At 49.9% G+C, this 15662-nt stretch overlaps 1 protein-coding gene across 2 annotated transcripts in view; it reads right to left on the minus strand.

The window, feature by feature from the left end:
• The window catches only part of SYT7 (synaptotagmin 7), a 232036-nt gene that overhangs the window by 42569 nt on the left and 173805 nt on the right, over positions 1–15662 (minus strand). The window contains exons 1-4 of one of the 2 annotated variants that reach the window (XM_061552790.1): positions 11909–12680; positions 6113–6154; positions 2885–2988; positions 973–1070 (exon numbers count right to left, since the gene is read on the minus strand). In XM_061552790.1, coding sequence (XP_061408774.1) covers positions 973–1070; positions 2885–2988; positions 6113–6154; positions 11909–12110 — 446 coding nt within the window. In that variant the 5' untranslated portion in view covers positions 12111–12680. Of the gene's footprint in view, positions 1–972; positions 1071–2884; positions 2989–6112; positions 6155–11908; positions 12681–15662 lie in introns of those variants that run through there. The other variant, XM_061552781.1, reaches the window with a different exon arrangement.

Here is a 15662-nt window from a genome sequence, read left to right on the forward strand (position 1 = left end):
TGAAGGATTACCACGTGATTAGAGCGATGGTCAGGTGGCTCGGAGTTCACGGTGCTAAGACCACTGAGATCCTGGGTTCAAATCCAGGTTTTAGTCCCACGATTGAACCGAGTTCATGATTCCAGTGAGCCAATGGTGTCAGCCTGGTCACCAACAATTGAGTAAAAATCGGATCACGTAAAATTTTCGTGTTTTTATGCTTAATTTGGCAAAACCGCGATAATAAATATTTTCGCTTTTCCTGCCATGCAACGAACATTTCTGCGCGTGGGAGAGTTCAAGCGACCTGCATAGGTTGTGAATACGAACTGTGACTGGTACAGGGGATCTCAGAAGTAGTTCTATGATAGATCCTTCAGCGGGCCACTCTCTAAAAGGGACGAGGGGACCCGTCCCCTTGCGTCGTGACGCCGGTGGTGCGACCTCTCGCTATCGTGCGGCTCGAAAAGCCATTTATGTTGTAGTCGTGAAGCTGCATCACCCCAACTGTCCCCACCAACCCCCACCTAAACTGCCTCACCCCCTGCCACAACCCCCCACCACTACCTAAAGCAGCTCAACCCCCCTGTAATGGGGGGAGGGGCGGAGCCTAAATAGGAAAAGGTGGGGCCTAGAGAATAACGGGTGAGGCCTAATCAGGAAGGGATAGGGCCTAAGGAGGCAGAGTCGGACCCTAAAGCGGTTGAACTACCCTCGTTGATTTAAAGTAATCGGCGCAGCAGGTAGCAGTAAAAATAAATTTAGTGCTGCAGATGTGGCCACGGGCTAAGTAGTTGGAATAAAATCGGCGCAAAGCAAAAAAAAACAACACAACTCAAAAAACAACAGACACGGAGGATAGGTGGGGAAAAGTCATGAGAACCTGTAGTTAAGATGACTGGGAATCGCGAGACAAAACAGTGGGCGGCTGTAGTCAGTCGTTTGTGTGCGCTTGTGTGCGTGTGTGACCCATGCAACGGGGGGTTCACGTACTTCATCAGCTTCTTTTCGTTCCGCAGCTTGACGCTGCCATCGTAGCTGTGTTCACCAATGCTGCCTTCTTCATTCGCAGGGTCCTTGTATTCCCTGGTCTGAAAATAAGCAATGCCAACAACATCAACTTGTGTTTATACTGCAAAAGACAAAGATCCCCGGTGTAGCCTAAAGACGCTGTTGCGACAAGTGCTGTTAGCGAGCACGACACCCAGCCGCCTTTGTCTCCCAAGCGGCGATATTTACACATTGTACCCAGATACTTATTTGAGGCTGAGTCAACCTAAGGGAGGCTCAGGAACTGTTGCCAGTTTCATCGGACAGCACGTTAAGCAGTGACACAACCCGCCTCCCCACTGTGCCCATATTGTAACAAGTGCCTCACGGGCGCAGAGTTTTAGCCTGGGGGCCCCCCGAATGGCAGCTGTCCCTGTGTGGCACAAGGTGAACACAGCACCGACCTGCAAGAGGCCATTTGTCTGCACGTGAGTTGGCGATGTTGCTAACGGCCAACGTTAGAAGATAGTGGCGGCAATGGTAGGAGCATTGACAGTGATAACGAAGCACCAAGTGTGGGGACCTAAGATACTACCCAGGGATTAATAAAAAATATGTGCACCTTATTTTTTATAGGAGGACAACTGTAGCTGTCCTATCGAAGCGACTGGCCTCCTGCAATAGGAACGTGGAATTTCGCTGCCTCAGGGCCGACAACGCAGATCAGCACCGCCCCTCCAACCCTACCCCCATCCCCATCGCTCGTTTGAGCTGGGAGGCTCAGTGAATTATTGGTGAATCTTTCAAATCAGTTTGGCGATCAGATCAAGATTAATTTGCTAACCGTGGTCCGGTTGCTTACATTTGGGTCTACGATCCATAATATTATTATAATTTTGCTTTTGCCAAAGCGGCACTCGCAAAGACGGACTTCATGGCCATCGCGGGATAAATGGCGACTGTTAAGTCACAGCCACCAGTAATGACATCCTCTCATGCGTAGCTTTTCAATCTGGAAAGAAATTGAGGATTTACTTATTTAATACTAGCTGTACTACCCGGCTTCGCCCGGGACTTGGATTCACTATGCCCGCCGCCTTTGTCTCCCCAGTGGCGATGTTCACACACCACAGCAGTTACTCGTTTGATGCTTAGTCGACCTAGAGGAGGCCCAGGACCGGTAAAAATAATCGTCACCGGTGGTGGCCGTGAGCGGGAATCGAACTCGGGTCGCCGGGTTTGTAGCGCAGCGCGCTAACCGCTACACTACAATGCGTTACGCTTCCACATGCGCGGGTCACATGACAGATTTGACGTCACAGCTTACTTGCCGTGCAAAAAAAAGCATGCAATATTGAGCTCCCCCCCCCCCCCCAAAAAGTGTATTTTTATAATTTTGCATGGTGTACGGTCTGGAAAGTACCCACATGGCAAATTTCAAGTTTGTTGCATGTCGGGAAGTACGCTAAACATTTTGAACAGACACACATATTCACAACTTTGCCATTTATATATATGGAGATATACGGTAAGTCCTCGCTCAACGCGTGTTTACACAACGAGTTTTCACGAGAGTGCAGTTCTTCCATTAAGGAACACTTCCCGTTGTAACGCGAAACGTGCACCGTTATAACGCGGTTTCTAAGTGGCCGACAACTACTTTCTAGAGCTGCGCGGCAGAGCGGAGTGATACAGTCGGAGGAATGATACGGTGATGCGGCGCCGAAGCCTCAGTTATATGTCCCGCCATCTCACTGTTCGGTGTGCGTAGTAGTACATCATATCTGGCTAAACGTTATCGTTACATTATTCATGGAGAAATCGTTTTCGCTTAAAGCGGCAACTTTTCGGGAAAGCTTCTACCAATGTATTTAAACGAAGACTTTCCCTTCTCTCGCTTCCCCGAGGTTCTTACCATGGTCCGCTGACACCACTTACAGAAGCCACAGGCGGCGATGATGGCTGTGAAACAAACGGCCAGGACGGCCGAGACCAGCAGCACCAGCACCGGGAAAGAGTCTGCTTCACGGAGAAGACAAAGACAAAGATCATCCCCCGTGTAGCCTCCACAATACTGATGGGGCAAGTGCTGTTAGCGAGCAGCACCTATGAAGAGCCTGCCACGGAACGGCACCACGCCCAGATGCATTTGACTCCCAAGCACCGTTGATTGTAGTTGTTTTTTTACACGCCGCACCAGATACTCATTTAGGGCTGAGTCGACCTAGAGGAGGCCCAGGACCTAAATCCAGAGTTGCAAGTGACTGAGGAGCGACATGATCAACACTTGAACTCAGGTTCCTGGCTTCAAAGCGGACTGCGGTAACCACTGGCGGCCACCACTCCGCCCCGTTGTTCGACCGGGGAACGCAACTCGGGTCGGCGGGTTCGTGAGCGAAGTTACGCAGAGTTAGCTGTCGCAGATTCGCTAAGGGGGGTTGGGGGGTGGTGAAGATGAGAGGGAGGGGGGGGGGCCTTCGTGTCTCGGAGGGGCCGCTGTAATTGAGCTGTAGCCTCCTCGCCCCCCCTGATTGCGCGTCTCTATCCCCCAGGTACGCGCAGAATAGCTTTCTCGTAATTAGGTAAAAACCCGGCGAGCGCTAAACCAATTTCCAATTATAACTCGGGTGCTAATGAAAGACAAACGTCGCTAAATGCGATAGAGGATCGCGGGGGAGATTAATAGTACGACACGGGCGCTCAGCGCGTCAGCGTAACAAAGGCTCGGCGTTGGCATTCGCGGGTGAAGTATGGACGTTACGGGAAGGACGACGTCCACACACACGCTCGCTCGCTCGGGATGAGTTTGGGGTTTTATCGTTTCGGATTTTCGTGTTTTGGTTGTCTTTTGCATGATAGTGACATTTGAACGTGAATGTAATGTCACCCAATGTCACTCAACGATATTTAGAATGAACTATTCAATATTTTTATTTATTTTTTACCAGGTAAAGGGCAACTGAGCTGCTACGTAGCTCTTTTTTAGACACGACCTGGCCACAAATGATAGCTCGACGGAGTGGCTTATCACGTGGAAATTTATGACAGCAGCCAAATACTCTAAAGCAGTGGTTCTTAACCTGGGGTGCACGCACCCCGTGGGGGTGCGAGATGCCCTTTCTGGGGGTGTGAGACATGGCCAGATTTTTGATTAAGTAAATAATCAAAAACAAATTAAGCACGGGCGCATGAGTACAACTACCTTGTTCTATCAAACCTATGTATTTATTAACATTATATACAGTATATGTATTTTTTCGATTGAGAACAAAAGGGGTGCAGGCTGCAGCAAAGGTTAGGAATCAATGCTCGAAATACATGTTGACTCGAAATGTGGAGAGGAATAGCCGGAGGACCCGGATAAAAAAAAGTCCACGTAATTACGGGGAGAGAGATGCAAACTCCAAATATACAGCCATCGGGTTCGAACCCATGACTTCCTGTATACCGGGCGAGGTAGTTAACAGTGTCTCTTCGGCAGAATCGGGTTTGCTTGAAACCGCTTCTGGTGAACTGCCAGATGCAGGCGCGGTTCGTCCACTAGGAGCATTGGGGCGCCGCCCCACCAAGCAGCTGGAGATAAGAAATATTTTTTTCTAATTAAAAAATACTTTTTTTCATTAGAAAAAAAAGTATTCTTTCAACGTGAATTGCCTAATGAAGATAACATTTTCAGTTCACATTAGAAACCGCTGCAACACCACAGTCTGATTTGTGCCTCAGGGAGGCGTCCGAGTGAGAGATATCCTGTGAAGGCGTCCGAGTGAGAGATATCCCTTCATGCATTGTGATTAGCCTCGAGCATTGTAGCCACGCCGTTTAAGACCCATTCAGGGTGGTGAAGCAGGCGACCGTGGCTGTAATGAGACGATGTCACAACGCTGGGGTGCATTGTGCCAATATAGCAGTAGGTCTCGACTTTTGGCAGTGTAAAATAAGTTGTGTAGTGTGGACTTGAGGGTCATGGGGACAGTATTTGAGTGCGTTGTTGTTGTGTTTCGTATTGTTTATAAATGCCTACGGTTGGTAGGCAATGCAGTTCCATCATTTTCACGGGAAGGCCAATAACATGACGAGGTTTTTCTTAATTAGAACACCGTCTTTTCATGTCACGAGACGCCACCAGCCACATGTTTATAGGCAATGTATGTATGTTGAACTTCTTTCGCGCCGTACGTAGCCAACCGTACTGAGCGGAGGGGCAGGGGAAGGACAACAAACTAAACACAACAACAAGCAGTTCTAAAGTGAGTTTTCAGTCTTGTTGATTTAAAAGTGCATAGCTCCAGTGGCTTAATATTGGAAGAGCATTCCAGACAGCCGCATACGTGTATCTGACAGCACACAATGCAATGACCACCGTCTTTGTCCAATTGTTAGTCGGCGTGATGGTTTATGCTCCTTGACGAGATCAGAAAGGTATTGTGGTTCATTTGTGGCAAGCACTCTGTGTGTATTTAATGAGTGCAGAGAGGCAAGGGCCCTTCCTCTCTGTAAGTTATAGGACCTCGTTAAGACATGTAACTATGCAGTGCAGTCTGAGATTACATGCACAAAAGGTCTACACGTTTTCCGTCAACACTCTGGTTCTAACAGAAAACTATAGCAGGCAACGCTTTAGGCAACGATCCTTCAAACAACATCGAGCGGCCGGAGAGATAGAGTGGAAAATAAGAGTTGGAGATCGCACACTATATTATGGGGAGCTGGTGAGAATTTGCTTTAAAGTTTTCCAATTATTAGTTTTTAGATAAAGACGTGAATGTTTACACTCAGTAGTTGTCCAGTAACAGACAAAGCCCTCATTAATCACAGTCATTTCAACTAAATAAACTCATTAAAAGTTAATATAAAACGTCCTTGGCACATTGCAATGTGGGAAGACTTGTTCTCGTTTCACACAAAAAATGCACAATCATTACAGCCATCGTCGTGCGGAATATACAAACACCGAACAAAACTTGGAAGCAGTCGATCCTATGGAGAGAGAGAGAGGGGGAGAGGGAGGGAGAGACGCGGACGACACGAGCCCTGGCCGGACGCCATTTGTAAACCGGGCGGCCACCATTTTTAAAACCGGAAGGCAGCCATTTTTTACCGCGAGGCAGCCATTTAAAAAAATAAACTTCCGCTTCGAACTTACCTAAGTGGGCTCGGAAATCCTGGGATGTGTGGGACGCGACACCTGGGGACAGACAGGGAGACAAACCCACACGTCATGGACTAATGTTACTCAACAGGGATTCTGGGCACTGTGACTGGGGATCACACAGCAGCAGCAGCAACAACATCGCCTCCTGCTGTGAAACTACTGCCCACTGTGTGCTGCACAGAATCACTATTTTGTTATGTTGTATACACTGGAGGAATCCGATGAGCTATGAAGCTCTTTTTCTCCCACAGATGTCCAGTAGGGGCTGGTGGCAAAGTTAGAAGAACAACAAATAAAAAAAAAGACGACACAAGTGCAAAGTATGGGATAGGTAAACAAATCACCAGCAGCAGCAGCAGCAGCAGTGCCGTCGTGATTCAATCGACCCGCGCTGTTAAGAATGACAGCGCCATTACCGACATGAACTTAAATACTCTATTTATTTATTCAAAGGGCACCACGGTGGCTAGGAGACGTAATCTTCCTCGCCTGGTATGCAGGAGGCCAGGGGTTCGATCCCGACCCTGACGTCTGCTGTATATTTGGAGTTTTCATGTCTATCTCCCCGTGGTGGCGTGGATCCGCATTTACAAACACGCATTGAGATTGTTTCGATTATTTTGGTGCTATTATAAAGGTCCAAATGATGGGCCGCTTTGCTGAGCTATCATTTGTGGCCAGGTCGCTTCTGAAAAATAAGTTAACACCTCAGTGGGCTTCGCGTGGTAGGATAGGGATGGTTTAGTTTTATTTGTTTGTGTTTTGATGATTGGTTTACCTTTCTCGTACTCGGCACTACTATCATGTTTTTGTACCGTTGCTTGTTGTAAAGTTCTTACCCATCTGTGAAATAGAGCTTTATAGCTCATCTGATTCCTCCTCCAAGTATAAATAAACATTCTGATTCTGGTGTGGCCATTTTTTGTTATTTGTGCGACGTTCGATCAACGAGCCCATCGCGGCGATGCCCGCAGTCATCGCGATCTTGGAGAGTCGAAACGAGGCCACTCTCTCTCCACCGGGTCCATCCACCCAGCAGGATCTAATCGGGCAACACCGCAATTAAGTCGAGGATCGGCCGGCGACGTGCCTGGTCACGGTAAAGCGTGGGATACTCCCTCCTCTTGCCAAGACGGTCTGACCAACGTAGAAGAGGTGGCCAAGATAACGACATGAGAGGGAAGTTCTCTACAGCTCGCTCTGCGTAGGAGGCTCTTTCTGCCAGCGGTGGCGTGAGCAAGTCATTGCAGGGCTGCACCTGCAGCACCACGGCCAGGGCACAGGAAGTGCAAAGAAGCATGGGGGGTGGGGGGGGAGGTGCAATGCCTGGGTGATGCACTGAGAGGCAGCAAGGGGAACGCTAGGATTTTCTCCTACACCTATACATGCTCCCGATAGCGCCTTGATATATATGTAGAGGATCACAGAGCTTGGGCAATCGTTGATAGCGCCGGCTCATGGCGTGGCGGCTACATTCCCGTTCCTCGTCTGTGTTCCTCCTCACGCCTCCGAGTCGTCCTCTCTCTACGACAGCGAGTCACTACTGTGCAGCGGTCCGTTACAAGTTGAAATTATTATATTGTTATCATACTGACTAGCTAGTACTATTTGTAGCTTACCAGGTGAGGCCCACTGAGCTACGTAGCTCTTTTTCAGAAGCGACCTGGCAACAAATGATAGCCCAAAGAAGTTGTTTATCACGTGGACATTTATAGCTGCCAAATACTCTAAACGCGTGCTGTTGACTGTAATTGTAGAGGGAAAACCCGAAGGACTTGGAGAAAAATCCACGCAACCACGAAGAGAGAAAGAGACGCACAAACTCCAAATATACAGCAGGCGTCAGGGTCGGGATCGAACCTACGAGCTCCTGTAATACCAGCCGAGATAGTTAACATCTCGTCACCACGGCGCCCCCAACTAAACTGCGGTGTCACCCAATTATTTTGCTGGGTGGACAGGGGCAGCATTAGGCATGGGGTGATTTAAGAAGTTTGAAATTGGCAAACTTTTTTTGGACCGGCGCCACCATGCCAAGCGACTGCAAGGGGCGAACGGCTTCTTCGTTAATGGACGCGTGAAGGCGAATTGAGTCAAAGGGGGCGAGCTAAGTTTAACCGGGCCGCGCTGAGCACCCACGAGTGACAATCTACACGATTAAGCTCACATTGAGTGGCAGTCACCAAACCGCCAAACTATTCCATCGCTCGTAATCCACACTCGGGGTAATATTTTCCAGATTCTATTTTTTTTTACAATGTAGCCTATGGTTTTAATTTCGCTTGTCATGTGAATATTTAATGTTGCTTTCCAGCCCGGTTATATGGGTAGATGTCGTGATGTGATTTAATTTGTGGCAATTTGAACTTGTAACGTGACGCTACCACAACTCCGTAGGTCGAGGTGGAGGAGGAACCACGGACGAATGGGAAGACAGCAACAGCAACAGCACGGGTGAGAAGCCAGGGAGGTACCAAGAATTTCCCACGCTCTGCAGTCCTCTGCATGCTTAGGTGTTATTGGCCAAATAGCGCGTGTTTTTCCACACATGTAAATTCCATATCTGATCGCCTTGTTTTTGCAGAACGGTGACGCGCGGTCAGAAACTAACGTTGATGTGCGCTGGTGTGGCGCGTTGCCCGTAAGGTGCAACGCGGCGATTCGAACTCACGTGCCGAAAGATTTTCACCGCGACGAAAATCGGCGCGGCGTGCCAGAGTCAGATGGACCGAGACGGGGATGGCGACGGCTTTGGGAGACCCTTCAGTGAGCAGCGAATAGACCGTGGCTGACGATGATGGCGACGACGATGACGATTGCAGAGCCGGTGACTGCTAAAGAGGAGATTCGTCGGTGGTAATTTACACTTCAGCCAAAAGCCAAAGCCCTCCTGACCGAAGTGAATAAAATAACACGGTGGGTTTTAATCCCCCCACCCCCCCCAACCCCTTTCCTCCTCCCCCCACAATTTCTTTCAACAGAGCGAATGCTCCGAGCAGATTTGGAGCCCGCAGTCATTAACTCCCCGTGGCTATTTTGACAAAGCGCTGCAGAGAAAAAAAAGTCTACTTCACACCCGCAGTCGTTACTGGCGCCGAGGATGGGGGGGGTGACGGTGGGGGGCGGTGGGAGGTGGGGGGGAGTGGGGGCGGAGGGGGGGGGGCAGCGGGGGGGGGTGGAAATATCCGCGCCCCGTGGGACGGTGGCAGGGCCGGCTGAACGGCGCACGAGGCACCTCCAGCGAACGCTCCGCGCTTGCCTCGGTGATTTTTCATCGTAAAGATATTTTTTTTGGAGGGGGGTGAGGGGGGGTGGGTTTGGATCGCGTAAGTATAAATCCGTCGTAACCCTCCACCACCCGAGACAGCCGGTAAGGTTTGTCACGTAAAGAAAACGTGGCAGTGAGTTGCTGCTTCGGCCCAGCGTTGTGTTGGAGAGTAAATCCACAACGTTTACAATTTGTACATTTCCAACGCACCGGTGGGCTGAAGTAGTAACTAATTGGCACGTTTAGTTTACGTGACAAACCTCGCTGGCTGCGTCGGCTCGTGGAGGGTTACGACACATTTATACATTCGCGATCTAACCCAGAAACCTTTATTATGAATGGTATTGGTCGCTAAAGCCCCACCGCGTGTTGCGTGATATTTGTTAATGCTCTTAAGTGCGACGATGTCAGTGGCTCTCTCCATCCGTCAGTCCGTCAGGTCCGGCGTATAGCCGCCCTTGGGTATCACCCAAAGTGGCAAAACTTCAATGGTGCCATTTGATTTGTTGCACCAACAGAAGTTAATTAATACGTGATAACCTTCTCAAATGAGCAGCTGTTTAATTTTTTCTCGCAGGAAGCCTGTTTTTGCACCTATCGCAATCACGGGTATGAGTATAAAAGTCATGGTAATTACGACAAAGCTGCCATTCCGCAAAGGTTGTCATATCAGAATATGTCCCACATACATGGAGGATTACAAAAATCATTATTAGACTTTTCCACCCAATATGGTACCAATTGGTCTGGGCCCATGGACGAGGAACTCTGCACGATTTTCACGACACAGCTGTGGTCACTGAGACGCTTCCGATTGCAAAGAATTGTAGATTTAAATGTTTGCACGCTGGGCTTTCGCGACCCAGCGTATTCACGATTCACAATTTCGTTTGATCTTGGGTCAAATCTTCGCGCACGCCAAAAAGAGCAGAAAAATGTAACAAACGCCGTTAATTTACTTGATGATAAACCACCTTCACAACACACGCGGTCCGCTGACGCGTGCGCACGAGTTCAGACCACGGCGCTTGAAGCTAAGGGCGCAGCCCTGCAACCGCTCGCTCACGCTCACTGCTGGCGGAAGGGGACCCCTCTCGCTCAGAGGGAGCTCCAGAGAGCCCCCCCCCCTCTACACGACGGTATATGTTTTATACTTTTTGGTTCTTTCGGTAAAGTCACATAGGTAGAAAATAAATCACGACGTTTCGGGCGCAACACAAGCGTCCGTCATCCAGGTGGGCAATCCGTTAATTAAAAGCATGCTTTCCCAACTGATGACGGACGCTTGTGTTGCGCCCGAAACGTCGTGATTTATTTTATTTTCTACCCACGTGACTTTACCGAAAGAACCAAAGAGATTGGATTCCTGCAGTCACGAAAGCTTCAAATCAAGATTGACGGTATTATTTGGCCCAATCTTCCAGGCGTCTCCGCCGATCGCACGCCCTGCCCTGTGTGAGGAGAGGGCAGGAGTTTGACAATTTCGCACCGTTGTTATTATTGCACGCTTTCTATTAACTCACTCTGTCTGTTGTTGTTGTATCCTCAAATCTTGTAAGTCAATTTTAACCCACTTACCAATGTGGTATCGACTGCAAACTTGGTATACTTATGCCATACTGATGACAATACTATATTCTATCATTAAAAATATATACAGTAAAGCCTTGGATTGCGAGCGTAATTCGTTCCGGAAACGTGTTTGTAATCCAAAGCACTCGTATATCAAAGCACTCGTAAATCAGTTGTGATCACGTGACGCTCGGCAGACAAAGCGTATACACGTACTACTCGTATTGCAAGACCTCGCTCGTTTATCAAATAATAATTTAAAAAATTTGCTCGTCTTGCAAAACACTCGCAGACCAAGTTACTCGCAATCCAAGGTTTTACTGTATTTTTTGTTAAACATTATTTTTTATATGTTATGTTTCGGCTTGGGTCTAATTGTCCACGGTAAACTCACGTTGGCTGTAATTGGCCACGGTCCCCTTACGTCATGGCAAGCTTCGGAGCCACTTCCTAGAGTCGTGGAGTTCTGCCATTACTCGCACATTTCATAAAAGCGTGTTTACAAACAAGTTTTTTTCCAATATTACTTATTTTATTCCACTGCCACTCCGATGCTGCTGCTGCCGCTGCTGCCGCTTGCTAACCGTTTATACGGCCGCCACTGTGTGGGGCATCCCTCGGGTGCTTTAGAGACTCACACACAGATTAGGAATATATTTTTTTGGTGGTGGTGGTGGGGGAACAGCTTATCGTTAGTGTTGTTATCCTTCAAACGACGAGCTGGATAATAACACAATATTTTTTTAATATATATAAAAGTGATCATATCACTCCCCCCCCCCACCCACCACCACCTCACCCATGCCCCCCGAGCTTCTAATCAGAAACCCAGCACCTCGCCAGAGGTGACAGCGCAGCCTTCACTCGATGCAACGCGTCCAGACTTTTTGTTTCCCCACCCACACCACCACCACCCATCCTGGGAGGTGGTGGTGGTGACGGCTCACCGCCTTGGCTGTTACTGCTGCTGCTTTCCCACTCCTCGTCTGTGGATCCGCCTCCTGGTTCCTCCGAGTCGTCCTCTCTCCCTCTCTGAATCGTTCTCTCTCTGAGTCGTCCTCTCTCCCTCTCTGAGCCGTCCTCTCTCTGAGTCGTCCTTTCTCTGAGTCGTCCTCTCTCTGAGTCGTCCTTTCTCCCTCTCTGAGTCATTCCCTCTCTCTCTGAGTCGTCCTCTCTCCCTATCTGAGTCGTCCTCTCTCTGAGTTGTCCTCTCTCTCCGAGTCATTCCCTCTCTCTCTGAATCGTCCTCTCTCCCTCTCTGAGCCGTCCTCTCTCTGAGTCGTCCTCTCTCTGAGTCGTCCTCTCTCCCTCTCTGAGTCGTCCCCTCTCTCTCTGAGTCGTCCTCTCTCCCTATCTGAGTCGTCCCCCTATCTCTGAGTCGTCCTCTCTCCCTCTCTGAGTCATTCTCCCTCCCTCTCTACGAGAGCGATGAGCGGACACTGTGCGTCGGCGGAGGCGCAGCCTCGCAAGTCGACACTGCTATTTTTTTGTAGTGTAAAAATATAACGAGCCCGAGACACAGGAACCGCTGAGATAAATAAACAGCCGAAAGAAACGGCTCCCCCCTCCAGAAGGGAAAACGTAAACCCCGCTAACGAGAGCGGCTCACTCGGCACGACATGCCGCTGCCTGACAAACGACGACTTCAAGGAAACTCCTCGGATCAGGTCGCGCGCGCGACCCGCACAACGCACGTGCGCGCGCGCGACCCGCACAACGTACGTGAGCGCGCGCGCGACCCGCACAACACACGTGCGCGCGCGCGACCCGCACAACGCACGTGAGCGCGCGCGACCCGCACAAAACACGTGCGCGCGCGCGACCCGCACAACACACGTGCGCGCGCGCGACCCGCACAAAACACGTGCGCGCGCGCGACCCGCACAATGCACGTGAGCGCGCGCGCGAGCGCATCGAACGCGCGTTATTCGAGCTGTGCCAACAATACGGAGAAATCTGCGGCAAACTCCAGACACGGCTCATCTCCAGCGAGCGGCACCGCACGCACGCGACAATTTCAGTGGACGTCTCTCGCAGCAGGAGAAAATGCGGATTAAACTTTTTTTTTGCAGCCGACAGACTCGAGCGATTCGCCCTCGTTGGTGATCATCGGCGAACAATGGGCAGGTGGTAGCGGCTCATTGTGTGGGGGGGTGGAGGGGGTGCTCTACCCACGCCGCCACGACCACCATGACGGGACACGCGGTGTGGTCATCGGGGACTCCGCGCGCTGTGGAATTCCAGAGGCAGACTGCGCAGCAGTGAGCCATTGGTGACCGCTCTGAGTTTGAGAAAGGACGAAACCAGCCCCACGCTTGTCTATCTCTGGGTCACCGCCGCCGCCGCTGCTGTTGCTGCTACCAATCAGGCGGTCGCATTCGCTCGGGCGTATTGTGACGGACGGCTCGGAAGACAATGGGACCACAATGCACTTCTTCAGGAAGTTGGTGGCACGCGCGTTTGCGTCTTCCATAAAATCCGCGCCGAGCACCTGGATGGCGCATTGCGAGTGATGTGGATTGAAAATCTCGACGAAAAAACGAATTTCTCTAGAACCTCTCTTAGTGTCTTTAATTGTTGCCCTTCCCCCACCCGCGATGTTTCCGATTAGCACGGTGGGCTACGTACGGTGCGAAAGAAGTTCAACGTACAATGTACGTGCGGGTGCTGGATGGATCGTGAGAGGTGGGGACTGCTTGGGGAGGAGGCCTTCATCCAGCAGTGGATTGACAATGACCCATGATGATGACGACGGAGTGTTAACTGCAGGAACGTTTAACGATTCCGTCTTAAGAGGAACTGGGAGAAGCCATGCAAGTGACACTGAGCCGGCACCCCTGAGAGCCTGGGTTCAACTCCGGGTCTCAGCCACTACCTATGACTGGGTTCTCAAGTATAGCGAGTTCATGGTCTCAGCCTGGTCACCAGACTTACACAGAGACCCACAGACTCACAACGATATCCACAGACCCACACAGACACCCACAGACTCACACAGAGACCCACACATAGACCCACAGACCCACACATCGACCCACAGACTCACACAGAGACCCGTAGACTCACAGAGAGATCCATAGACTCACACAGAGATCCACAGACCCACACATAGACACACAGACCCACACATCGACCCACAGACTCACAACGAGATCCACAGACCCACACATAGACCCACAGACTCACACAGCGACCCGTAGACTCACACAGAGACTCACAGACTCACGCAGAGACCCACAGACTCACGCAGAGACCCAGAGACTCACGCAGAGACCCACAGACTCACGCAGAGATCCACGGACTCACACAGAGACCTACAGACTCACACAGAGACACGTAGACTCACGCAGAGACCCACAGACTCACGCAGAGGCCCAGAGACTCACGCAGAGACCCACAGACTCACACAAAGAGCCACAGACTCACGCAAAAGACCGACATACTCACACAGAGACCCACAGACTCACACAGAGACCCACAGACTCACGCAGAGAGCCACAGACTCACGCAGAGACCCACAGACTCACATAGAGACCCACAGACTCACGCAGAGAGCCACAGACTCACGCAGAGACCCACAGACTCACACAGAGACCCACAGACTCACACAGAGACCCACATACTCACGCAGAGAGCCACAGACTCACGCAGAGACCCACAGACTCACGCAGAGACCCACAGACTCACACACGAGCTCCGCAGATTCGCGCAGTCTGAGCTGTAACTACACAAAGAACCCCATCGCATCGAATTTGCTGTTTCACGTAATGTGGATGTATTCCAGCTCTAAGAATTAAACGTGTTGGTGTGATTGACAGGTGAGGAACAACCTTAGTCACCTCGTGAGTACAACGTGAACACGTGGCCCCGTACGACGTTTACTTCTGAATCTGTCCACTGTGCACATTCAAAAAAGTAACACTGGTCAACAAACAAAAAAAATCATTTTTTCTGGCCTGGACTTTTGCAGCTGACTAATTTCAGGGTGCTGATTCCAAATCTGATCTCAGATTTGCTCTATCACATCTCATTTTTATGCTATCGGCATACCAAATTTTCATTGATTTTACCCGAAATTAACTCTGTCACTTATGATTGCAAGTTGTTGCGAGTCAGTGACTGCTTTAGTGTTAAAATATGGCGCTGTATTTTTAGGATAGTGTGTTTATAATATCATTTTATGTAGATATCCACATTTATTTAATATTTTTCTTCTGCAGTTTTTATTGATATCTCAAAAACCTGACGTGATAGACAAAAACTGATGCCAGATTTGGAATCAGCACCCCAAAATTACATTAAACCCGTTGGAATGCCTTGTGCCAGAAAAAGTGTGTTGACCAGTGAATTATATATATATTTATATTTATTACACATCCCATCAGCCAGCCACGCGGGGCCTTCTGGGAGTGCATCATTTCGACGGCAATTGTTCAGCGCAAGCTAAAAAATTCTGAACCGGATTCGATAGTCAGTGTCTCATCGGCAAGAGTCAGGCTTGCTTGGTCGTGGGATACGAGACCTGTCGAAGTGACGTCATAAAGTAAACCTCTGCGACTTCGTCTTGCTTACAAGGTAGTGCACTGCTCGCTCTTATCATTCACACGGCATTCACAGCAGCAGCACCAATTGGACTATAGCTGTGGCAAGAGAGAGAAAGAGGGGGCGGGGGGGTGATTAATGTCTCCATTCTTCAAACAC

This window comes from Lethenteron reissneri, chromosome 2, assembly GCF_015708825.2.
Source record: "Lethenteron reissneri isolate LAM-NWPU_2019-01 chromosome 2, ASM1570882v1, whole genome shotgun sequence".
Taxonomy (NCBI): Eukaryota; Metazoa; Chordata; class Hyperoartia; order Petromyzontiformes; family Petromyzontidae; genus Lethenteron; species Lethenteron reissneri.